We start from the raw sequence: 25,060 nt of genomic DNA, 5'->3' as shown, positions 1-25,060 counted from the left end.
CTTTACCGATGGCTGCCCTGGGGGTACCCCACTGTGCCCAGTGCAGCCCCAGGAGTGAGGGGCCACTCTGCACCTTGGTGGTGGCCCCCGAGGCCATGGCTGGTGACCAGTGATGGACAGCATGGCCCCTGAGAGATCCAGGCCCCAAACGCAAGCATGTGTCGGTACAGGGGTGCGCACAGGTGGGCGCGGCCATGGGGTTCCTCCACACAGGTGTGTGCACGCGTGTCTGTGCAGGTGGCAGATGACAAGTCCCGGGGGAGACTCCTGATGGTGGGACTCTGGGGACTCCCAGCCGGTGGGGAAGACGGACAAGTAAAGAATCAGAGATTTGCGTTGTATGAAAGGAGAGAAGGTCAGCACTCCCCTCGACCAGGATGGAAGAGGCCCTTGGGCCTGACAACACGCATACGGTTAAGGCATTGCCACCTACTTCGTGGCATCTAACCACTGTTTTTGACGTGTACCATAATGTTCATTGCAGCACTAGTTACAATAGCCAGGACATGGAACCAACCTCAATGTCCATCGACAGATGAATGGATGAAGAAGATGTGGCACATATATACAATGGAATATTACTCAGCCATAAAAAGAAACGAAATTGAGTTATTTGTAATGAGGTGGATGGACCTAGAGTCTGTTATACAGCGTGAAGGAAGTCAGAAAGAGAAAAACAAATACCGTATGCTAACACATATATATGGAATCTAAATTTAAAAAAAAAATGGTACTGATGAACCTAGTTGCGGGGCAGGAATAAAGAGGTAGACATAGAAAATGGACTTGAGGACATGGGGTGGGAGGGGGAAGCTGGGGCGTAGTGAGAGAAGCATCGACGTATATACACTACCGAGTGTAAAATACTTGGCTGGTGGGAAGCAGCCGCACAGCACAGGGAGATCAGCTCAGTGCTTTGTGACCGCCTGGAGGGGTGGGATAGGGAGGGTGGGAGGGAGACGCAAGAGGGAGGGGATGTGGGGACATGTGTATGCACATGGCTGATTTGCTTTGTTGTACAACAGAAACTAACATAGTATCGTGAAGCAATTATACTCCAATAAAGATCTAATAAAAAAAGAAAACATGTGGTAAATTAGATGTAAATAATGCCTGGTAAATAAATACACATTATTGTGAAAAAGAAAAAGAAGAATCAGAGATTTGACAGCAGGGGGATGGGGTGAGGGCCACTTGGCCAGGGAGGTCTAGAAGGGACATGTACCCCTTATGAAAGGGCTGGGGGAGAGAGTCAAGCAGTGGTCTGCAGAAAGAGCACACCAGATAGGGGGGAACAGCATGTGCAAAGGCCCCGCGGTGGGAATAGAGCTATTTTTATACTTACCCATCCAAGGTCACCTTTTTGTGTTAAAATTTTGTCTCAAAAGTCCTCAGAATAGCTAAAAGGAAAAAACCCAAATGTCCATAAAAGAGTGAATGGGCAGAAAGTCATCCCTCCACACACGGGAACATCACTCAGCCATGAAAAGGACAGAAGCCCTGACGTTCCTACAACGTGGGCGGACCCTGAGAACACGATGCTCAGTGAGAGAAGCCAGACACAGAAGGACACGCAGTGTGTGATTCCATTGATGAGAGACGTCCAGAACAGGCTGATCCAGAGGTACAGAGAGTGGCTTCCTAGTTGTCAGGCAGTGGGGAGGGGGAGGGGGCTTCTTTTTGGGGTGATGGAATGTTCTGGAATTAGATAGTGGTGATGGTTGCACACCCTGTGAATGGATAAAAATTGTGGAATCGTACTTTAAACGGATGGATTGTGTGGTATGTGAACTATATCTCAATAACATTTTTTTAAATAACAAAATCAAAGTTAGCTGCTACGATTCTGCCCCACGACCCCTGCATTTAATCCTCGCCTTCCAGTTTCCTCTGTCCCCGTGGTCGAGTTGGGGTGTTCGAGCAAGGGGTCTCAGGGGGGTGGACATAGGGGGGCCTCCTCCCTCTCTGAGCCTCGGGGTCCTCTCCACAGAGTGGGGGGATCCCTCGGCTCTCCCTCCGTGGTGCTCGGCAGTGGCCACCCTCCGTCCCACTGCTGCTGGGCAGGGCAGGCGGGGCGCACACAGGGGTCTTTGTGCCGCTTCCTGGCCTCATTAAGAGGCAGCCCCCGTCGCTGGACCCAGCACGACCGAATTAATTAGCTGAGAGCCTTCCCTCTCAGCTAATTGTGCCCGGGACACCGCAGTCCCTGCGGGTGGCACTGAGGCAAGGAGCAGCCCCGAGGCCCCAGTCTCTCCGCCCTGTTCTGTGCCTCTCCGGGGCCAGGCTGGGGTGAAGGCCCCTGGGAGCCCAGAAGACTCTGACACATGTCTTTTGGAAAGCCAGGAGGGAATTCAAGATGACAAACCCCCACCCTTGCCTGGAGCAGTTGGAGAAACTGAGTCACCCCTCCACAGAGCTTGGCGACCAAGATGGCACCGAACTTGGTTGGATCCTAAAAGACCTGTCATAGAACCCAAGGACCGCCCCCAAGTGAGGACAAGGGTACAGGAGGTCTTGACTGGCCCTGGGGTCCAGGGATTCCCACCTGCTCAGGTGCATCGGGTGACAGACACTTAACAAGCCCCTGCTGTGTATTCAGAAGCCAGCCCCCATCTCTTCCCTCCATCCTCCCAGCTGCCCCAGGGGAGAGGGGCTTGTTCCCCTCTCCTAGGGGTGGTATGAAGGGCACAGCACCCCATAAGATGCTCAGTTCGGGACCAGGCACCCCAAGGATACACAAAACCAAAGGATCACAACCGGCCCCGGGGTCTCCAGACATTCCTTAAAGACACCCCTCCCCAGCAGATTCCAGACCCGACCTGCGGCCCCAACACAGACACGCAGCCTGGATGCTTACGCTTATTTTATTATAAAAAAATACAGAATCCAAAGTTGATTGTGATGGGGGGGCGGGGCCCGTCGCCAGCTCCAGGCGTGGCAATGCCGCACGCCCACGACCCCTACAAAAGTCCCCCACTGGCGTGCCCGAGCCATCCCCCGGCGGCCACACGCCATATATATTTATATATAATATATATAAAACACAGATCAGGAAAGGCGGGTAGAAATATGAAATCTGTATAAATGCGCTGTTTACTTCATTAGAGTGTTTTGGGGAGGGGGTATCTCTTTTTTGGTGGTGATGTTCCCCGCCCCCCCCGTTTTGTTTTGTCCTGTTTTCCCTTTTCTTACAAACATTATTAGTCATACGGTAGAGGGAAGGGGGTCTCACAGACAAAGGAGCTTATTTTGAAGTGCGGCTTCTACGCTAAAAAGTCTACCCCAACCCCCCCATCAAAATAAAAGCTCCCCCCATGAAGGGGTGAGAGAAAAAGAAACATTCCAGTCCATCCTCAGGAATACAGTAAAAATAAATCACAGTATATACTTGCTGGCTCTATTTACAGAAATATAATGTCTTCTCGGTCTCGGGGGCGACTGTGTGAGGCTGGGGGGACAGGTGGGGCCTACGTCATCTCTAAGACGTTGTAATGCTATGATTTTGAGGGTGCCGGGGCTCCATGGTGGCTGCTGGTGAAACCCCGTGGTTTTCTGCTCTAGGAGACAATCACCAGGAGGGAGGAGGGTAGAGCTGGCAGGACAGGGGTCTGAGGGCCCCGGACCAGAATCGGGGGGACTCACCACCCACCCCTTCTGCCTCAGGCCAGCCTGTCCCATGGCACCTGGGGTTCCATTCCATGGTTGCCTCCACCCAGGACCCAATAAATGGAGTGACCAGGCCAGGGGTGCCCCAATCCCCCTCCCCTCAAGGGGGCCAGGGACCCCTGCCCCGTCTGTCTATTCTGTTTCCTTCCCAAAGTCACAGATGACAGCAAGGAATAAATTAAATTAAAAGCTCAAGTCTTTCTGATGCAACCATGAAAAATACACTTAAAAAGCAAAAACAGAAACCAACGTCACCAAGAGATCCCAGGGTTCAGCAGGTCCCCCGGACAAGACAGCATGGCCAGCTGAGCAGACACCCGGCCCCTCTGGCACAGGGTGGGGGGACCTCGGCTGCCCTCACCCCCCTCCAGCCCTGGGGCGGGTGGACGGCCCCCTGCCCAGCGAAGCAGCACCAGTCGTGGGAGAAGCGGCGTCTCTATTTGGTCTCGGAGGCGGGCCATCAGGGCGGGGCCAACGTCCCATTGGGCACTAGGAGCCCAGGAGGGTCCACAGCACGGGGACGGTGCTGAGGAAGAGCTGGCAGCTGCGCAGGCCGCTGCATGAGTTATTGCTGGTGAAGATGGGCTCGGGGGCCTCATACAGGGTCTCATCTGGGGGGACAGGGAGACAGGGGGGTCAGTGGCAGGCCTCCCACCCCCCACCCTGCTTCCTAGACCTCACCACGACCTGACATTGTTAAACATCTCCATTACGGGACTTCCCTGGCGGTCCAGTGGTTAAGACTCCACACTCCCAATGCAGGGGGCACGGGTTCCACCCTTGGTCAGGGAGCTAAGATCCCATATGCACTGAGCAGCCAAAAAAAAAAAAAATCTCCATGTCACTGCACCTCCAAGGGCACAGGGATCTCTGTCCACCTCGGCGGAGGCTGTGCCTCCAATGCAGAGCATGGCAAACAGAAGGCTCCAGGCGAAGTGGCGAGGCTGCAGGACCCCCCTTCCCTATGTTTCAGGAGCTCAGAACACAAACCCGTTGGTCCATCTCAGAGAACTTCCGTGATACCCGCTCACTGGGTGAAGGGGGCTTCGGCCTCAGTGAAGCCCAGCCATGGACTTCAACCCTCATTCTTGAAGGTCTGAAATGGCCCCATTTGCAGATGGAAAAACAGAGGCTCAGGCAGGGCCTGTCCCAGCCATCGCTGAGGTTGTGGGACTCCCCAGGCTATGCCATGACCGCCTCCTAACTCCGCTGATGACTCACTGGGTTCTGTGAGTTAAGGACCCTACATGAACCCCCACCAAGAACTTACTGGTCGGTCGCACGTAAACCTTCAGCCGCAGGCAGGGTCGGTCCACAGCATTGGGGGGCGTGGCAGCTGGAAGAGAGGGGTTGGGGGTTAGTAGGGCAGGAGGCTCTTGGTGCCTGAGACCTCTTGGGGCTGTATGCCCTTCGCTACGCCCGTAACCCAACCCTGACCCCAGGTTGGGGAATCCACCCATAAAACTCCTCATCATACATCAAAGCCCCAGACACAATGCCCATGATTTCCCAGAAGTCCTCTTGCACTCTTCCCCTACCTCTCACTTTGCTGAATCCTAACCCCAGAGATGGGGGTCAGGTGAGGTGTCAATGTCACCCCAGGGCTCCATCTCACCCCAGGGCATCACAGGGCAAAGTTCAAAGGTGATGAATAAAAATAGGTGTGTTTCCAATCAGCAAAAAAAGGGAATTCCCTGGCGGTCCAGTGGTTAGGACTCTGAGCTTTCACTGCCAGGGGCACGGTTTCCATCCTTGGTCGGGGAACTAAGATCCCGCATGCCGTGCAGCACGGCCAAAAACAAAACAAAACAAAAATCAAACAGCAAAAAAAAAAAATCAGTGTAACCAAATGATTGACCAGGGATCAAAGCCCTGCTCTCAGGGTGCCTGTCGGCAAGTCACCCCCTATGTGGACCTCATCTGGCCCATGGAAGTTGCTTTGGAAATCATTCTTTCCATCTGGGTGACGCCGGAAACCCAGTTACCCCTGGGAAGGAGGCAGCTTCCGGCCTCACCTGGAGAGCGACCCACACCGCCGAGTCATGTGCAGGCCGAAGTGCATTGGGTCCTCACACCTAAAATTCCACCATAGGGCTCCCAGCTTCTTGGCCCACTTGGCGGGCGGGGGAGGTACCAGAGCATCAGCCATGAGTCAGGAGGGAGGAGCTCAGGGACCAGGACAGGGGCAGGGAGGGAGGCCTGAGGCCCTGCGGATGGCGGGGCTCACACACGTGAACAGGCACGGGCACCCACACGGCTGCGGCTGGGCCTGCCCCCGCCTGTGCTCTCGGCCGGTCCTCTCTGCGGCCATCACCTCTGCCCGCCCCCCAGAAGCCCCTCGTGCTGGGAGATGAAGATAAAAAGCACGTAATAAAAGTAACATTCATCACAGAGATAGGACGAATAATTACAATAATTATCTTTATGAAACTCCCGTCTCGGAAAGAAAAATGTAATTTTTCTTATATTACGGAGACTTAATTTAAGTACCTTCTTCCCCTACCCCACCCCCTTCTTCCCTGAATTAAAAAGAAAAAATCCAAATAGAGCAGAGAAAGGAGGAAATGGGAGCCTTGTAGAGTTTAATTTGACTCAGCAGGAACCGGGGTGGTGAGGCGCTGGGTTCCTCTCCAAAGCCCCGGGGGCAGACCCCCCTTCCCACCTGCTCCCCATCAGCCCCCAGGACGCTGAGAAATGGGACCCCACAATCCGTTGAAGTCTCACTGCCTCGGAAGAGGCATGAGTCCGATGCCAAGGTGGGCTCCCTGATACCCCCTCTCGGCAGGGGCGATGCCTGGACCCCAGTGTTCCTGGTTTAGGTTCTCAGACTACAGTCTGCCAAGGCCCCACTGAACGGGAACTTGAACCCAGCCCCGACTCTGCCGCCTCCCCAGACCCTGCCCTTGGCACTTGATGGGAAGGAAAAAGGGGCCCCTTGGGAACCCCTGATGCCCAGGACAGGTGGGGGCAGCCTAGCCGGCCCCCCCCGCAAGGCTCACAGCGGGGCACGCATGCGCAGTGTCCCAAGGCCGCCACCAGCCGACAGTGAAAAGCTCCTCGGGGAATCTGGGCGCGGGTGGGCCGCTGGGAGATGGGGGGGTGGGCCCGGGAGACCCCTGCCATGTCCAGGGTTGGTCGCCCTCACCCCCTCCCTCAAGATTCCACAGGCCTCAGTTTCCCACCTCCTGCAATGGGGGGATGGCACCCCTGGTCTCAGTGTGGGACAGGCTGACCACATGGTCCCAGTCCAGAGGCCCAGAGGCTTATCCAGAGGCCGAGGTCACAGGGGGGCTTGCGGGGAGGAGGGCGAGACCACCGGAGCGTCCGCCCGGAGACAGAGGCCAGCGCGGAGGAGGGCCCCCCACCCCCCGCGCCCCTGCCCCGCCCCCACTCACAGATGTAGTAGTACTCATGGCCCGGGCGGAACTCGAAGCCCAGCGAGAAGGGCGTGAAGAGCTGGAACTTCTCCGAGAACTTGAGCGGCCCCCCGGGCGCCGCGGGCCGGTTACACTCCCAGCGCTTGAAGCCGCGCTGCCGGTGGTCGCAGGAGGCGTGGCCCTCGCCGTTGACCATGTACAGCACGTAGTGCTCCATGCGCTCGGCCGGCGGCAGTGGCGCCCCGTAGTGCGGGCAGTAGATGTCCAGGTAGTCGTTGATGCTCACCTCCACCGTGTAGCCGCCGCCGTCGTCCGCCGCGCCCGCGTGGAACCTGGGGGCGGGGCCGGCGGTCAGCGCGGGGGTAGGGGCGGGGCCCGAGATGCGGATGATGGATCAGTGCAAGGGAGAAGGGGAGGGTCAGGGATGGGGTAAATGGAGAGGGGTCAGCGGTCAGCGCGTGGGAGGGGACGGGGTAGGGGACAGGAAGCACGAAGGCGGGTGGGGACGGGTCAGTGCAGGTAGAAAGGGGTAGGTCAGAGATGGGGAAGGGAGAGGGGTTCGGGGACCGATGGGCGGGCACCCTACCCACAGACAGGTGCCAGGGGCCGAGCCCATGGCCCCCTGCCTGGCACAACCCTGCCCCACCAAGGCCACAGCAGGCTCCTTGAGACTGGGACTAGCGCTGAGCCCACGAGGTGGGTGCTGGGGAAGAGGGGCTGCCGCCAGGCATTCTGGGTAACCACATGCAAACGAGCAGGCGCCACGTGACTCGGAGCCCCCCCAGTCTCTCCACCCGCTGCAGAATCCACATCTGGGCCCCTCAGCCGCAACAGGCCTGGCACAAGATGTCCGCCCCCCCACCAGGAAGCCCCTCTCCAAAAACCTTACTACTTGACTTCGATGCCCCCTCCTCCAGGCAGCCCCCCACGCCATCCCCAGATGCAGCCTCCTCAGCTTTCCTTTGCAGATTTGCCTGCCAAGAAGGCCGAGGGCAAGACTATACTTTCAGGAATCATTTCTATAGTTCGTTACTAGAAAGGTTTCAATATTACTCAGCCATAAAAAACAATGAAATTGAGTTATTTGTAGTGAGGTGGATGGACCGGGAGTCTGTCATACAGAGTGAAGTAAGTCAGAAAGAGAAAAATAAATACCGTATGCTAACACGTATATATGGAATCTAAAAAAAAAAAAAATGGTTCTGAATAACCTAGGGCCAGGACAGGAATAAAAACGCAGACATAGAGAATGGACTTGAGAACACAGGGAGGGGGAAGGGTAACCTGGGACGAAGTGAGAGAGTGGCATGGACTTATATACACTACCAAATGTAAAACAGATAGCTAGTGGGAAGCAGCCGCATAGCACAGGGAGATCAGCTCGGTGCTTTGTGACCACCTAGAGGGGTGGGATAGGGAAGGTAGGAGGGAGACGCAAGAGGGAGGGGATATGGGGATATATGTATATGTATAGCTGATTCACTTTGTTATAAAGCAGAAACTAATACGCCATTGTAAAGCAATTATACTCCAATAAAGATGTTTAAAAAAAAAAAAAAGGGGCTTCCCTGGTGGCGCAGTGGTTGAGAGTCCGCCTGACGATGCAGGAGACACAGGTACGTGCCCCGGTCCAGGAAGATCCCACATGCTGCAGAGCGCCTGGGCCCGTGAGAGCCTGCGCATCCGGAGCCTGTGCCCCGCAACAGGAGAGGCCACAACAGTGAGAGTCCCGCGTACCGAAAAAAAAAAGAAGGCCGAGGGCAGTGTGGGACATAGGCCAAGTGTTCCCAGCCTCTCTGGGGCAAGCTCTGACCCTCCTCTAGCCTCAGTTTCCCCAGAGGGGGCAGGGTTTGGCATAAAGGATGCTCAGGCCCTCCCTCGCTCAGTCCAACTCCGGGGTGCCCTGGGTTCAAGACCCCCAGTTCCACCCCTTCCATCCTGTGTGACATCCGTCCTTCTTCCTCCAGAGCCTCCAACTTCCTGGTCACCCCACCAGCTTCCCCACCCCTGACACCTCCACCCCCAAGCCCTGCCTCCCAGGCTTTGCTCTGGAGGTCTCCCCACACTATCATGCAACCTGCACCCCTTTCTCTGGGGGGAGGCCCCTGACCCAGGCTCATCTGTCAAGGATAGAGGTCAGCTGAGCGAGGGACCAGCAGCTCCCCTTCCATCACTGCCTCGGGCTACAGCGCCAGGAGCCCCTAGACCTCCTGGACGTGGTGCCCCAGGCCCCTGTCATGTAAACGTGGCCTGGATCGAGGGGGGACAAGGGGGCCTCCCGAGAGGGGCTTATTAGCACATAAAAGGCCTGAGCATCAGAGGGTTGGGGGGCGGGCTCCCCCAGCCTCCTCTACTCCCTGTATCGGCCAGTAAACTGAGGCCCAGTGTGGGTCGGAGGCAGGGAGGGCTGCTAGGATCCCAGCCACGCCGCTGCCTCCGTGCCCGCCGTGCCAGCCGCCCCGGCCCATGGGAGGGAGCCAGGCAGCCTCCATGCCGGGTGCTGGCACCTGAGGGGGGCTGGATTATCAGATGGCATCGGCTGGCCCCCCGCCACCCGTGAGACTGTGCCAGGTGGGGGCGAGGGGTCCTGGGAACTCAGAACTGGAATGACGGAGACAGGGGACCAGCTCACGGTGCCTGAGTCTCCCCCGCCGTCAGCAGGGACCCAGCATGATGATTCACGTCTGTGGCTGAGGTCAAGGGCTGCAGAATTTCAGCATGGGGAGCAGGGGGAGTGGATTCACCTCCAGCCCCTTCCCTGCCCACTGGGTTCGTCCAGGGACGGGGAGGCCACCCCCTCTCGCAGAGGTGAGAAGGCGTTTGCAGAATAAATGTGTCTGGTCTCGGGGGTCAGTTGGGAGCCGAGGAACCTCAAATGTGGTTCAGTCACAGGTTGGAACCCAGCTGGGTTCTCAGCTCCTCTTCTCAAAGCCTCAGATTCCAACTCTGTGCCGTGGGGATGGTCCTCGAGGCTGATGGGAGAACTCCAGCTCTGTACACAGCAGGCACTACAAAGATGCATGCGGGGCGGCCCTGGGTCGGGCTGGGACCCTGCCCGTCCCTCAGGCAGCTCCATGGCTGGCCAGGCACGGGCGTCTCATTGACCGGCCCGTCCTCCGGCCCCTTGGGCACAATCGATGCAGAAGCTGCTCCAGGCTTTTTGAAAAGTCATTTTCGCCCCTTGCCGGCCCCACTGAAAGCCCCATTGATCAGCCGATCGATGGCAGCTGTGGCCCGGCAGCCGCCCAGGGACCCAGCCTCACCCAGGTGGGCCCCGCAGGGGAGGCTGTGACGCGGAACCACGGGCCGTGGGGGGAGTCCTGGTCCTGCCCTCCGGCCCTCAGCGTTCCCTCTTGTCCCTGGCACGATGCCGAGGGGTGTATACTCAACCTGAAAGGGAACGTGACTCCACGCATGGTCTTTCTGGAGAGAACGGACTCCAGAAGGTGGGCTCCCCTTTCCTCCTGCCTGTCCCATCAGGCTTGCCTCCCTCCCCCTGTGACACCTGCACCATCAGGTCCCCCCAGCTCACTTTCTGAAGAACATCAGAGACTGAAGCTGCTTTGCTGCCTCAGAGGCTGGACGCCTGGGCCCCACTAGGGCGGCCAGACTCCTGGCCTCCCAAAATCCAGGGCTCACTTTTCTGAGTGTACATCAGACCCCGTGACCCACTGTCTCAAAGCCCTCCATTGGCTCCCCCCACACACAACAAAATCCATAGTTCTCCCAGGCCCACGAGGCCCCGTGTGGTCCCCATCCATCCCCAACCTCATCGCCCTCTGGCTCCCCCAGCTCACTCCCTTCCAGGCACACCAGCCTCCGGGCTGCCCCTGGTCCCACCCCAGGGCCTTTTCTTTCCGGCTGCGTTGGGTCTTCGTTGCTGTGCACGGGCTTTCTCTAGTTGTGGCGGGCGGGGGCTACTCTGTTGCCATGCATGGGCTTCTCTTGTTGCAGTCGCAGAGCACGGGCTCTAGGCGCGCGGGCTTCAGTAGTTGTGGTGCCTGGGCTCAGTAGTTATGGCTCGCAGGCTCTAGAGTGCAGGCTCAGTAGTTGCGGAGCACGGGCTTAGCTGCTCCACAGCATGTGGGATCTTCCCGGACCAGGGCTCGAACCCGGGTCCCCTGCATTGGCAGGCGGACTCCTAACCACTGCGCCACCAGGGAAGCCCCCACCCCAGAGCCTTTGCACATGCTGTTCCCTCTGCCTGGCACATTTTTCCCTACTTTTCCCAACTCATCTCGTTTGGACATCATCATATTTATACCTTTAAGCAGCCCATTGTCTGCCTTCCTTGGATCCTGGGGGTTGGCCTCCTTCTCCGCCCTTTTCCCTGTAGCCCGCACAGGCCCTGTATACCGTGGTGCTCGATATATGTTTGCTAATCAAACAAAGGCCAAAGACTCGAGGTCTTTGAGGTGCTAGAGTCATGGGGAGCAGAAAGCTGCCCCCAGGTGGGGGCGTGAGGACCCCAGACAGGCGGGTCCCCAGGAGACGCCTACAGCCACACACACCTGAGCTCTGGCCGCCTAAATGGACTATTCTTCTCCCTTTCCTGCTCTAAAATAGTGGCGGCCTTGCTGCGTTGGCATTCCTGTTCCAAACTGGCGCCTCGCCCCTGCTCAGGGTGACGCTTATGCAGGGGAGTGGGCCCCCACCCCAGACGGAGCCTGGTGAGAGCAAGACAAAGCCTTCATTTCCTCCCTTAGCACCGAAGCCTGATATGCAAATGCTCCACTCGAGCGAGAGCGAGCGGCAGATAGAGATAGAAATTCTCACTAAGGGGTTAATGACTGACTTGGGATGGTTCCCAGACAGAAGGCTCCCCGCCCCCGCCCCGCCACACCTTCACCCCCAGCTGCTCACCCTGCTGGCCCCCTGCCAACGTCCACCCTGCAGGCAGCGCCCCCCAAAGCCCAGATGACCCTTACCCGCCACCGACCCACCCACCACCCCTTCCCCAGCAACACCCAGCCCGCAGCTAATCAGCTCCAATCGGGCAACTGTCAAGTCATTAGATGCTAATAGCAAAAGCCACTAATTAGGGGTCTCACCCAAAATGGGGGTGGGGTGCTGTGCCACCTTCCCAGACTGGAAACTGAGGCACAGGCAAGGCGGGCAGGGGAGTCTGTGTCCCCCTCACTCCCTGTGGCTCTGCCTCTATCTCCCTGGTCTGAGTCCATGCACAGCTCCTACTAAAGGCGCTCAGACCTGCCAACAAAGATCCCAGCAAACAGCCCCAAGGCCCAGCGTGGGCCGAGCTCGCCCATCCCCGCCTGCCACCCCCAGCAAGACCCCTGCTGCCTCAGTGTCCTCCCCCAGCTTTTCTAGGGGCCAAAAGACATGTCCCCCATCCAAGGCCCGGCCTCCTTCCTCCTGCTGGCGGGACGTGGGGAGGACCTCCCAGAAAATTAGGGCCCCAAGGTGGTGCAGGATCAGCTGAGAAAGGACGATTATGGCCTTGTGTGTGGATGGGTAAACTGAGGCACGGGCCCCAGAGCTGAAGCAAGAGGTAAACAAATGGGGCTGGGTGGGCGGGAAAAGTAGGGTGAGGGCCTCAGAGCCACCCCACCCCTCAGGCCTTGGTCTGAGGCAGGAGGAGGCCCAGGTGCACGGTCCACGGGGCACACCTGCCTCGGTCACCCCACCCTCCTCTGCCCCCTGGTGTGCACGGTGTCCCTGATGCTCCTCGGCCAGCCCCAGACGTGGCTGCCTCTTGGAGGGGGTCACCCCACTGGACCCGACTTCCTCATGACCACAGATGAGTCACTTTCTCTGGGTCCATGAAACGGAGGCCTAAGGGGGAGCCCGACCCACAGGGTGGGCAGATTAGGGGGTGCATGGCTGGGTTGGGGCGGGCGAGGGGCAACGTGGCCCAGGCGGTGGAACGAGCCCCTCGAAGCCAGGGTCCCTGCGTGGGAGGGGGTGTGGGGACAGGCACCCCCCCCCAGGGCCAGCCGGAGCAGAGCTCGGACTCTGGCTTCTGTGCTCCCAGCCTTCAGCTGCGCGTCTGCCACGGGGCAGCCACAAAGGCGGCTCTGCCCCTTCCCCGCATGGCCCACTAGGTGGGGGACGCAGCCAAGCCCCCTCTGGACCCATCTTCCAAAGAGACAATTTCCCCAAAGCAGCACCTTGGGGGGGCAAGGCTGGCTGAGTGCCAGGTCCTGAGGAGGAAGAAAGGGGAAGGGGGGTGTCCCGGAGTAAAGCTGCTGAGAGGCGGGACCCCCCAGCAGGCCCAGCTCGGGAGCGGCAGAACCAGCCAGCGGCCCTGCAAGAGGCCTGTCTTCCAGAGCCCCGTTCACGCACCTGCCGTCCCGAGGAAAACCACCTTTGAACCCATGACCTCGAGGGACCCGTGAACCTCACGGGACGTCTGCTGGAGGGTCCCGAGGTCAGAGACGGCCGCCCCTTCCCCGGCCCAGCTCCCAGGCAGGCTGGAGGGCCCCCCCGCACCGCCCTGTGTCCTGAGCTGGTCCCCAGCCTCGGGTCCTTCCTCTGCAAACTGAGCAGCCTGGGGAGGGGAGAGGCCCACTGCAGGGAGGGACCAGGGCTGGGGACAGGGAGCCTGTGGACCCCAGCTTCAGCGCCCAGGCCCCCCACAGGGTGGGGGCATCTCAGAACCAACCCCCAGCCCCGCACTGCGGCTCCCCCCTAACATCGCGACTGCTGCAGATGTGAGGGCCTGGTCCCCCAGGCTCCCCAACTTGCCCACAGGGGCTGCGTCGGTTTCCTCTCCCCCTCAGGGGCCTCTGATTCCCTGGGGTCACGCCCATGCCTCGCCCGTCCACACCGCGCCCTGCTGCCATCCGCAGAGCTGCCATCCACAACCCACCGGCCCACTTCCTGGAGGAGGCGCGGGGGCTCCGAGCAGCCAAGCTGCCCACCCGAGGGCACAGCCGGGCTTCCCGGATCCCCGAGTCCGAGCCCCGGCCCCCCACGGCCCCCCAGACCCATGGATTCTCACTCTCCAAGCCACCCCCCACCCCACCCCGCAAGCCGGCTGGTCGAGCCTCTTCCAAAGGAAACAAAAAAGCCTCATGCGGCAAAATATGGCATCTCCCTCTTCAAAGCCAGTTCCCCGGAGGCCTGGGCGAGGCTGGCAAGGACAGGGTGCCTGACATTCCCCGCCATGGGGAAGATGCTGCCCCAGTCGCCATCTTCCCACCCGGTCGTTTGAGAGGGGAACGTGGCTGCTGTCCACACCCGAGGGCAATCAGAGCCTCCACCCGGGTCCGCACCGCTGGGTCCACCCGGGCTACAGGTCCCCAACCAGGTGGGGGCCCCGGGGACGGCGGGTGTCCTGCCGGTGCCAGCTCTGAACCTCGATGGCCCCTCTGCACCGAGGACGGCACAGTGCCCATGGGACCTGGCCGCGTCCCCCCAGCAGGAACCCACCGGGCTGGAGGAGGGGGCGGGGGAGGAGTGGCCGGGTGGGCAGGGAGGGCAAGCTGTGTCCCCACTGGTGTGGAGTGTCTGCCCCCTCACCGGAGCCCCCGGGACAGCCAGAGCCGGGCCGCACACGCAGACACTCTAAAGACATGCATGCATCCCACATACAGATGCACCTGCTCCCCAGGTGCCAATCTGCACACACGGATATACACACGCACCTCAGACACCACGTACATTCCACACCCAGACACACTGCTGCAAACATGCATGCACCCCGCACACATGTGTACTCCAGGCACACTCACGTGGGCGCGTGCAAACGTCCAGGGCCAGAGTCGCTGTGCACACGTAGGCACACGAGCGTCTGTGTGGCAGGGTGACGCATGTGCTCCACACACACAGTTCTGCACCTCCCAGGGCCCCAGGACCCCCGAAAATCATGGGCAAGAACACGCAGCTACATGCAGTGACCCATGCAGACACACCCTGCAGCCCAAAGAGACTCCTGGGTGCCCCCGGGTCCCCCACGTACACAGATGCACCCGTAGCCCCACGCTCGGCCCGTGAGCAGCCAGCCAGGACCCCCGGCCCAGTCCCACCCGGGCCGCAGACAGGTCCAGAGACACCCGGCAGCCAGCCCGGGAGTGCCCGGCCCAGGCAGGGGCCGGCCGGAGAGACGGCTGGACAGCGGCTGGTCGGGGTGCCAGGGCCAGGTGGCTGGACTGGGCTCCACCCTTTGGCTGCGGCGGAGGTGGGTGCAGGGCTCCCTGGCAACGTCCGCCAGCCTCACGTGTGCAGGAAATACACGGCACAGCAGGAGAACGCAACTGGGGAGACATAGCCACATACGCATTACCTCGGCGCGGGTACCAGGCCCGGCCGGGCGAGGGTGGCCGGCCTCACTGCGGCGCCACCTGGGCCTGGCGGTCCCCCACCTGAGCGCACTCATCCCCTCCCACCCCCACTCCTCTGCTGGCTGCCTGATCGCCCACCACCCGAGCCCGCCCAGCCCTGGCTCCGTCCCCGTCCCCACGGTGCCTTTTGTGTGCACCCCTGTCTCCGGCACGGCCCCCGTCCCTGCGTTCCCCGTCACCTCCGCCTGCCGCCACCACCAGTCTCTCTGTTTCGACCCTATCCTTGTCTCTCCCCGCACAGGCCCGTCTCTGCCCGCGGGACTGCCTCCTGCGTGGGGCCCGCTCAGTGACTCCACACCTCTCCCCGCACCCCCCGACCCTGGCAGCTGCCCCCGGGACTGGGCGCCCTCAGGAAATCTCCATTCCGGGTGCCCTCGGACCCCAAGGCCGGACAGCACCCCTCCTCCTGTGACTGACACATACCCTGTCACTGGACGCAGATTCCAGTCCAGACACCCCTGGACACGAAACCTCCTGAGGGGCCCCCGGGCCTCCAAGGCCCCCTTTGGAAGAGCCCCTGAACCTCAGCGATGGATGGAGCCCCAATTCTGGACCCAACCGGGCTTCTTGGTCAAGTGGCTCCCCAGGGCCCCAGACCCCATCGCAAGAGGTCGGGGAGGTCATCTCCCACCAAGGATGCCCCAGGCAGAGAAGGGGGAGGAGAGGTAGGAGAGGAAGGCCCTGACAGCCAGGGTCTGCTCTGGACAGCAAGGCCGTCCCCTCGGACGGCTGGTCGGAGCGGGGCTATCAGGTCAGCAACAGGAGGCGGCCGAGTGGCCGGCCGGAGCCCGGCCCCAGGGGCTACCTCCTTCCCGGCCGAGATCCTGCCTGCGGCCCAGTGGCAGGTGGGGCAGCAGGCAGCCCCAACGACCCCTTTCTGTCCCCGTTCGAGGCTCCTCGCGTGTCTGGCGTTTGCTAGAACAAAGGACAGGCCATGCCGGGACGGAGATTCCGGAGCTGAAACCAAAAACTTGGGCCGGGGAAGTGCTGCCCGCTGGGCTCCCTGCTCGGCCGCAAGGAAGAGCCTTAATCAAACCCACATGTGGCCAGTGGGGCGGGCCGCATGGGGGACCAGCTCCATGATGGCCCGGCCAACCCTCCTAGGCCTGGGGTCTCTGCCCTCGGCCCCGGGGCCCAACCCCACAGCCAGGCAACGGACGGGGGTGTCTGGGCGCGCTCCCTGCCCCCACCCAGGACGCTGACTGCCCTGGTCCCAGGCCTGCCTCAAATATGGCCCTTTATGCAACTTTCCAGCGGAGGATGGAGAACGGTGGGGGACACTGAGGGGACGGCGGGCTGTGGAAGGCGGTGCGGCTGGCGCTTGAAAACCAAGAGAAGGTGACTGGTAGCAGAGGGTCATGGGGCCGGGAGGCCAGCGGCTCTGCCCCCAAGTGCAGCCCGGCTGGCCTCGATGTGACCGTGACCCCGACCGTGGGGCTGACCGGGAGCAGCAGGACCCCGAAGCCCCATCTCCCACGGATCCCCGGCCCGCTCCAGCCTCCCAGACCCTGGGTGGCCCGAGGCGTCTGCAGCTGTCCAGGATGTGGTCAGTCACCAGCAAACTTTTCTCACTCGACAAACAAGGGCTTCTGCTGCCCCCCAGATGGCACTCAGTGCCTGACACCGAGGAGGACTGCAGGCAGGCGGGCGTGGCAGGCTGGGCACAAGGCCACCTGGGTCCCTGCCCCAGCTCTGCTCCCCTGGCCGTGACCTTGAGCCAGCCGCTCGGCCCCTCTGTGCCTCAGTTTCCCCACCAGCGCCAGGACAGGAGAGGACGCCACCTGGTCAGGACTCCCGGGACAGACCCCCAACCCCCTTGGTGCCTCAGTCTCTCTGTCCCTGCAAAGCAGGAGCCAGGGACCCCCTGCAGCGAATGTGGACGCCGGGCCGTAGGGAGGGACATTCTAACTTCCCCAAGTTCATCTGGGGACCCGCCGGCAGAACGCACTCCTGGACCCCTCCCCCGAGGGGCCACGGTCCCCCATCTCCGGGCGCGGCTCAGTGACAAGGTTCCCGGGAATCCCCACCAACTCTAAAGCCAGCGGGGGTCCCTGGAGAGGCCAGAAGATGCGGTGCCCCAAGTCCGGGGAGGGAACTCAGGGCCGCACTGCATCTGAGGGTGCCAGAGGGGATCCCCAAACTCCAGGGCCGGCGGCGCGCCGGGGCACGCAGGGCGCCCAAATCTGCAGGCGGCGGGGCGCCCTGGGGGTAGATGCACACGGAGCGCGAGTCCCCCAAACTCTGGGGGCCGGAACTCCCTGGGGGCGCCCGTGGGAAGCGGGCGCCCCCACTCCGGGGGCAGCGCGCAGGGTCGCCCCGAGCCCGGGGCGGGAGACCAGGCTGGGATGGGGGCGTCCGGAGTCTCCCGGCGCCCGAGATCCCCGCCCGCGGCCACGCTCACCTGGGGTTGCTGCGGTTCCAGTAGACGGCGTAGCGGTCCGAGTTGGCGCGGGCGGCGTCCTCGGCGCGCACGAAGGGCGGCGGCGGCGGCAGCGGCAGCAGCAGCAGCAGCAGCGGCAGCAGCGGGCGCTGCGCGGGCGCCATGGCCCCGGTCCGGCCGCCGCGCTCGCCTGGCCGCCGCCTGCCAGCCGTCTCCGCCTCCTCCGCCGCCGCCGAGCGGGCGGGCGCGGGGCGGGCGGGAGGAGGGAGCGCCGGCGCTTGGAGATCCCCAGCCGCCCCCGCCTGAGCGCGCGCGACCTCGGGCGCCGGAGAAGTCAGGCGGCGGCGGGCGGGGCGCCGGGGTCGCCCCGGGCGCCGGCCCGGCCGCTCGGACTCTGAGAGCGCGGGCCGTCGCCGCCGCACCGCCGGGGAGGGGCCGGGACTCCGGCCTTTGTCCCGCCCGAGCGCCGGGAGGGCCGCGGGCGCCCCCTCCTGCCGTGCCCCAGCCGCGCGGGGGCTGGGAGGGGGGCTCCAGCCCCCGCCGCGCCCCTACCTCTCCACCCCCCGCCCCGCCCCGACTTTCCGGGACGCGTCCCCCGCCGCCGTCGGGCTGCCTGCACCCCCGGGGTCCTGCCCCCTCCAGCCCCCCGGCCACCCCAACTCTGCGGGGCCCTGCATCTGCCCCTGTCATCACGAGACCAGGCCGGGGTCGCTGAGTTGCTCTCGATCACCTCCATTCAAGCCACCAAGCGGGTCTCCAGAGCCTGGCCTGGAGCCAGAAGCAGAAGACACAGAGATTGCTCACCCCCATCTCCCCTCCCTCATTCAAACCCAGACCCCAAAATCCTAAACCAGGCCCAGCCAATGCCGTACCACCCCGCCCAGCCTGGTGAAGAGTTTTACAGTCAGGCTGACCAAAGTCCAAAGCCAGTGTCCACTGCTGCCACCCAGGGGGACCGCAGGGCAGTCACTTCTCCTCCTTGAGTCTCTGTTTGTTCATCTAGGAAACAAAATAGGAATCCTGACCTCAGCCCCTAAGGGTGCCAGGCATAGTAGGTGCCCAATACTCCCCGCAGCCCAGAGTTGGGTCCAGGCCAACAGCAGGTGGGAGCACGGGTGTCTGACCAGGGTGGAAGATAGGAAAGGCGTCAGGCGGAGGGTGCAGCTTCAGCAAAGGGCTAGAGTGCCTGATGGGTTCGGGGCACTCAGTGACCACTCCCGGAGGAAGGGGGCAAATTGCTGACTGTGGAACTGGGAGACTGTCCTTCAGTTCTGTCCTCATTCATGCCATAGTCTCCCTCACCAGACTCTGAGTTTGTGGAGGTGTGCTGTCACCAAGTGCTGGCAGGAAAGTGCCAGAGGTGCCCAGCCAGATTCCACTTCTCTGGCTTTGTTTCACTCTCCCAGGCCTGGCGCAGGGTCTGGGAGCCAAGAGCTGGAAGGTCCCCATGTGAGGGATTATCCAAACTCCTCGCAAGAACCTTGAGAGGCCAGAGACCGGCAAACTAAGTTTCGCCCCAGCCAGGCGGGGATGGCAAATGCACCCGCCCCAGCTACACATTTCCGATATGCTGTGGCCATGTTCCACACGTGCCCTGAGCTTCCTGCTCTCCTACCGGCACTCACCCCTCTTTGCTTGGGCTGCACCGTGCCTGGGAGGCCTTCCCTGCTCTTCCTGTAAAATTCTGGTTCCTCCTTCAAGGCCCATCGTCCTCCCTGTACTTCAGTCACCCCCCCAACCCCCACCCCCAAGGTTCTCTGTTCTCTGCCCTCCAGAGAGCTCTGCCCATCTGTTTGGGGTGTTCTGGCTTCTGGGTCTTGTGCATTGACTGCAGGTGCCCAAGTCTGAAGTCCCAGGGCTGGCTGAGGTGGCTCTACAGAGGAGGGTGGGAACCTGCCCCCAGGTGGTGGGTGGGGCAGGCCCGGGAGGCCGAGGGAGGACCAGAACTGGCCCAGGGTCACGTGGCAAGGCCCCAAACAGACCATGTGGACACCGCTGGAGTGAGGGCCTGGGGCTCCAGCCACACAGGCCAGGCTCGGCCCGGGATGGCTGGTCTGGCTCTTTGGGAAGTGATGGGACCACTCTGGAAGGCGTGGGGCCTGAGCCCAGGAAGAGGGGCTGCGAGCCCAGGGGTGCCAGTCCTGGCCGGCAAAGGGGTCCACCCAGAAGCTCTCTCTGCCCTGGGACGAGAGCACCCTCCATGGCATGGGACCTCATGGATGGGTGAGGGTCTCTCCTGTCACACCCAGCAGGACTTGGACCCGCAGGGTTGCAGGGGTGTGGGAGACAGAAGGGCACAGCAGGTGAGGGGACATCCAGCAAAGGCCCGGATGGGTCGGCTCATTTGCATGCAGGGGCCACCGAGGCGAGAGCCGCCGCCACCGCCGAGCGGATTTGAGCAGAAGCTCCGTTTTCCTTCTGTTCTTGTCTCTCTCTCAAGGTCAGAGCCCGAGCAGGGACAGGAACAAAGGCGCACGTCCCCCATTCAACCTCCCTGCGCCCGCCGTGCTCCCGGAGGAGGGGCCCTCGAGGAGGGGAGGGGAGGGCAGAGCTGCTCCACGGTCCGGCCCCGGGCAAGGCGGGGACGGGGGCGCGGGAACAGCTGCCCAGCTGCCCTCGCGGACCCCTGCCCGATGGGTCCCGCTGTGGGCCCCCAAGAGGCTCTGTCGCCTCCCAGAGTGGGTGGCCATCCCAGCCTCCAGGCTCTGCCGGCAGGGGGCGTCAGCTAAGGTCAGGGGTCGTTCTGGAGTGAGCTTCTGCTGGAATCAAGGGTCAGTGGTCAGGCTCACTTTGGGGACCGGGGTCAGTCTTAGGTTCAAGGCCCAATCAGGGTCAGGGGTCACTCAGAGTCGACTGTCAGCCCCAGGCCCAGACCCAGGGCAGGGTTTTTGATGGGGTCTGTCCCCGTCCACTGCAGTCTGCACTCCTGGGCTCAAAGGTCCACCTCAGACTCAGGGAGGGTTTTGTCCGAGCCAGGCCCAGACCTGCCCCTAGTCTGTGCCCAGCACCCCTGCTCCAGCACCCACTGCCCACCGCCCACCAACCCTGACTGATCACCCCTACCCACTGTCCCCTGCCCACCCCCACTGGCTCCTGACCCACCACTGGTCACCCACCGCCCACAAGCTCCAACACATCACACAATACCCATCACCCTCTGCCCACTGACCCCTGGCCCAGTGCCCACCACCCATTACCTGTTGTCCCAGCCCATAGGGTGAATTCCCAGGGCTTGGCATCAGCGACCACTGCCCCCTCAACCTTCAAAGGCCACAGCGCTTTGGAGAAAGCTAAAAATATGCGGGCAAAAATTTCTCATTACAGAAAATATTGGACCCAGTCCACCGCCCACTCCGGCTCGAGCGCTTTCCAAGAGGCGGGATGGGGTCGCAGGGGAGGGCGGGGGGCCTTGGCGGGTCTGGGGCTTCACTGAACCAGTTCAGAGCGGGTCTCAAGGAGAGTTCTCCAGGCTGTGACTGAGCATAAACAAACTAACCTGTCCCTTTCTCTTGCTGGTAAATTAAAATTCCCACCCTCGTGTCCAGTGTCCATTCAGGCCCTTGAAACCTCAGCCCGGACCTCAGATTCCTGCAAGCTCCACAGCCAGGCCAGCGCCGGACCAAGCAGGCGTCATCCCAGCTATTCCCCCCCTCCTCCCCCCTCCCCTCCCTCCTCTCCACCCTCCTCCCCCTCCCAGTCCCAGGGCCCTGGACACAGACCCCCTCCTCCCAGTGGTCACCTGACAGTCTGGGGGCTAGACCACCGCTGTCCAAAAGAACTTCCCACAAGGATGGACAAGTCCAACACAGGCACCACCAGCAGCTCCACATGGCTACTGGGCCCATGAAATGTGGTCAGTGCGATTGAGGAACAGGACTTTAGACTTCACCTACGTTTAATTGACGTGGATATAAATAGCTAGTCATGGTCACCATACTTGCGGCACAGCTCTGGGTGGAGCCGTGCCCGAGTGGGCACCTGGACCGCCACTCTTGTCCGGGACCAGGACATCGAGGCCTGCGTGGAGAAGGGAGGTGGCGGCTCGGACAGCGCAGAGAGGAGACGTGGGCGGGGCTGAGCCCCCGGGTAGGATGGGGGATCAGGGGAGGGGTCCTGGGAACCCCAGGGAGGGCACAACTCCCTCGCCTGCTGACCCCAGGGGAGCGGGGGCCACGTCCGAGGGAGAGCACGTCAGAACCAGCAGAGGGGCTCCCACCTACAGGGAAGACGCCTGGCCTTGACCAGCTTCCCCGCCCCCTCCCGGCCCCAGTCCCCAGACGGAGAACCGAGGTTGGGGGCGAGGCCGTCTAGCCGCACAGCGACCCTCCCGGGAGCCAGAGACCCCAACGTGGCCCCCGGGCCGAGGGGGCTGCTTTGTTGCGTGTCCAGTGGGCACTCCCAGGGTGGGGGCTGGGGGATGGAGGTGGTGGGAGGGGCCTCGAGGGCGCCGGGCTGTTGGTCCGCGCGCCCTCACCCGGCGCGGGCTTGGGACCCGCTGCGGGCGACACCCGTGTGTGCGCGCGTGTGGACTTGTGCCCTGTGTCCGTCCCGCACGCCTGGCGGCCGTGTCGCCTGTCCTCGCAGCCGTGTCATGCCTGTGCCCGTGTGTGAGTGCGGAGAAGGTGCTGGAAGGCCTCCCGAGCCGGCATGCACACGCACACGCGGCCCTCCAACCATCCGGGCCCGGGGGCCTTTCATCTCGCGCTGACAGGCCCCTCTCCCGGCTCTTAGCCGCCGAGAACTTCCCGCTAATAGTGCATTAACCTTGGCGGGGGCTGCCAATTACTCGGCACTAACGCCGGGGGCGCGGTGCGCGCGCGGACGGCGCTGACAGGCGCAGGGGCCGGGAAGCGGGCGGGGCTCCCCCCCCCACCCGAAGGGGGCGGGCAGGAGGCGCGGGGCTGCGGGGGCACGCGGTGTGTTCCCGCCTCCGGATGGCAGAGCGCCGGGTCTCTCCTGACCTCATTATAGTAATTAATGTGCCTTTTGAAGCTCGAGAAATCGCTCAGAGCTGTGGGAAAGGGGCGCAGATCACGGGGTGGGGGGCTGGGGGCGGGCCGCGGACGGTGTCTGAGCGCCTGTTAAAAGCGTGTCCCAAAAAAAAAAAAAATTGTGTCCCAGCGGGTCAGACACGGAGAAAGACAGAGTGACAGAGAGGGACAGACGGAAACCCAGGGAGGCTGAGTGAGAGGCGGTGCAGATGGAGAGAGACACCAACAGGGAGACGAGCAGAGGTTCAAAGACAGAGACGCAGAGACAAAAAGACAGAGATGCATAGAGAGACCCACAGGGGGAACAGGTGGGGAGAAAGGGCGGCCAGAGCCCGGGGGTCAGGGGGCATGACATCTCAGGGCCTCCCAGGGACTATGGCCTCACTTCCTCAACTCTCCCTGGCTTCTGGGGACCGGCTCGCCACTCCGTACAGGACCCTCCCAAAGAATGGGGGTGGCAGGGGCAGTGAGGACTTCCTGGAGGCGGCAGCTGGGCACCAGAGCGGGGAGAGGAAGTGTGAGCAGACTTGCAGCAGGGTCGGGGGCTGCCAACAGAGATGCCCAAGGAAGCCAACTGGGGGCCAAGGCAGAGGACCCCGGCTGGAGAGAGGGGTGGCCAGCTGACCATGACAGCTCTTCCGCAGGAACCCGGGCTCAGGCCGGGCCAGGAAGATCAGCAGGACTGCAAGGTAGACGGGCCACAGGGGCTGATGGGTCTTGAGTGGGCAGCAGGCTGGGACCATCCCATGGTGGCCATGGCAACAAGGTGGGGTCGAGAAGGCGTGCGAAACAGGGCCCCCGACTTCGAAGTACTTCCCCACCTGTACAACGGTTTGCCTCAGGCCACCCCAAGACGACAGGGCAGCATGGTAGAGGCCGGGCAGCACAAGGCTGCCACCTGGTGGCAGCTCCTCCTAATGACAGCTTCTGCTAACGACACGGCCTCGGTGCCTCCGGCCAGCGGCCCGGGGAGACCTCAGGCTGTGGGCAGCCACAGGCCAGCCCCACCTCTCCCACTCTCCAGGACCACAGTGACAGGGTGCGGGCGGCGGGGGGGGCGGGGAACAGGCCAGAGCTGGACTCCGCCTAGAAACAAGGCCCACAGAGGAACTCATCAAGCCCCTCACCAGGGATGGGGACTGAGGTACCCCGATGGGACTCAGGTGCCCAGTATGGATCTCAGATGGCCAGGATGGGGATTGAGGCACCCCAATGGGGTGCAGGTGCCCGGGATGGGGCTCAGGTGGGAAAGGAGGTCAGGTGCCCAGGATGGGGGTCAGTTGCCCCAGTGGGATTCAGGTACACAGGATGGATCACAGGTGGCCAGGATGGGCAGTCAGGTACCCCAGGGGGGCTTGGGTGCCCAGAATGGGGCTCAGGTGGGAAAAGGGTTAGGTGCCCAGGGTGGGGGTCGATTGCCCCAAGGGGATTATGGTGCCTGAAAGGGGTTCAAGTTCCGGGGATGGGGCTGAGGTGATCAGGATGGGGGCCGAGGTACCCCCCATGGGACTGGGGTGCCTGGGATGAGGGTCAGGTGCCCCAGTGGGACTCAGGTACCCACGATGGATCTCAGATGGCCAGAACGGAGGCCTGAGTGCCAGAATAGGCTTCCTGGGATGGCGGACCAGGTTCATCAGTGATTCCACAAGAGGCTGATGGGGGAGAGGCAGGGTGGGCACAGGGAGCCTCGGGCTGCACAAAGCTCCAGACCCGTACACTACAGCCTGGGGTTCCTTAGGAAACACCTCCAAAATAGTGGTGTGAGTGTGGTGAGGCAGAGAGCATGGCCCTTAGGGGCCCCAGGCTGAAGGCATTATGGACAGGGGAGCCCTGAGCAGGAGCTTTGCTGGATGAATAGGAGTTCTCCCTAGGCTCAAAAACAATGACTGGCAGGGTCTTTTTCCAGGCAGGTGGGAGTAGTTCTCCCCCATCTCTTTGTCTCCTTTGTGGGATTCTTCACGGGACCCTCTGGACACCTGAGGATGGGACCAAATGGTCACAGGTGGGAGAACTAAGGCCCACATGGAGCCCAGGTCTGCTGCCCACCCCCCACCTGTGAGCCAGAGCGCTGGGTCTGGCCCACTGTGGAGCTGGGTACCAGCTACAGAACCACTGGCTGCCTTTATTGTCCTCAGCCCAGGGATATGGTGCTCCCAGACAGGCCCCCCAGCCCACCCGCCTACCAGGCCTCAGCTTGGGGCTGCCGCATCCCCACCAGGAAGGGTGATCGGCACAAGTCACAATGTGGCCAGGGGACCTCAGAGTTCTGCGTGCTGCTGCCGGGGACGCTCTGGCTTCCAGCCGGTATCCTGGGCGGTCTTGTCCAGGGGCAGGGCTGGGGCG

General features: G+C 62.1%; 1 protein-coding gene, 1 non-coding gene and 1 pseudogene across 2 annotated transcripts; 2 read left to right on the top strand and 1 right to left on the bottom strand.

The window, feature by feature from the left end:
• Positions 1 to 333: 333 nt before the first annotated feature.
• LOC117198833 (U6atac minor spliceosomal RNA) lies at positions 334 to 459 on the top strand. Its single transcript, XR_004480088.1, has one exon. It is a non-coding gene; the product is annotated as a U6atac minor spliceosomal RNA (small nuclear RNA).
• A 2,389-nt stretch (positions 460 to 2,848) lies between these two features.
• EFNA2 (ephrin A2) lies at positions 2,849 to 21,353 on the bottom strand. Its single transcript, XM_004285866.3, has 4 exons — positions 17,748 to 21,353; positions 7,062 to 7,375; positions 4,937 to 5,002; positions 2,849 to 4,277 (listed from the first exon to the last, which is right to left on the bottom strand). The coding sequence occupies exons 1-4, from the start codon at positions 17,888 to 17,890 to the stop codon at positions 4,156 to 4,158; spliced, it is 645 nt and encodes a 214-aa protein (XP_004285914.1). The 5' UTR covers positions 17,891 to 21,353; the 3' UTR covers positions 2,849 to 4,155.
• Positions 8,038 to 8,131, top strand: LOC117198831 (uncharacterized; annotated as a pseudogene).
• Positions 21,354 to 25,060: the final 3,707 nt, after the last annotated feature.

The sequence above is a fragment of the Orcinus orca genome, chromosome 3 (assembly GCF_937001465.1).
Source record: "Orcinus orca chromosome 3, mOrcOrc1.1, whole genome shotgun sequence".
NCBI classification, from domain to species: Eukaryota; Metazoa; Chordata; class Mammalia; order Artiodactyla; family Delphinidae; genus Orcinus; species Orcinus orca.
The sequence above is the reverse complement of the archived record's forward strand: the minus strand, read 5'-3'. Positions and strand labels throughout refer to the sequence as shown.

Excerpts from the sequence above, each read along its gene's own strand:
- EFNA2 (XM_004285866.3), bottom strand. The coding sequence starts at position 17,890 with ATGGCGCCCGCGCAGCGCCCGCTGCTGCCGCTGCTGCTGCTGCTGCTG. Across the intron at positions 7,376-17,747 it reads TGGAACCGCAGCAACCCCAG|GTTCCACGCGGGCGCGGCGG; the intron begins GTGAGCGTGGCC and ends CCCCGCCCCCAG. Across the intron at positions 5,003-7,061 it reads CCATGAGTACTACTACATCT|CTGCCACGCCCCCCAATGCT; the intron begins GTGAGTGGGGGC and ends CCTCTCTTCCAG.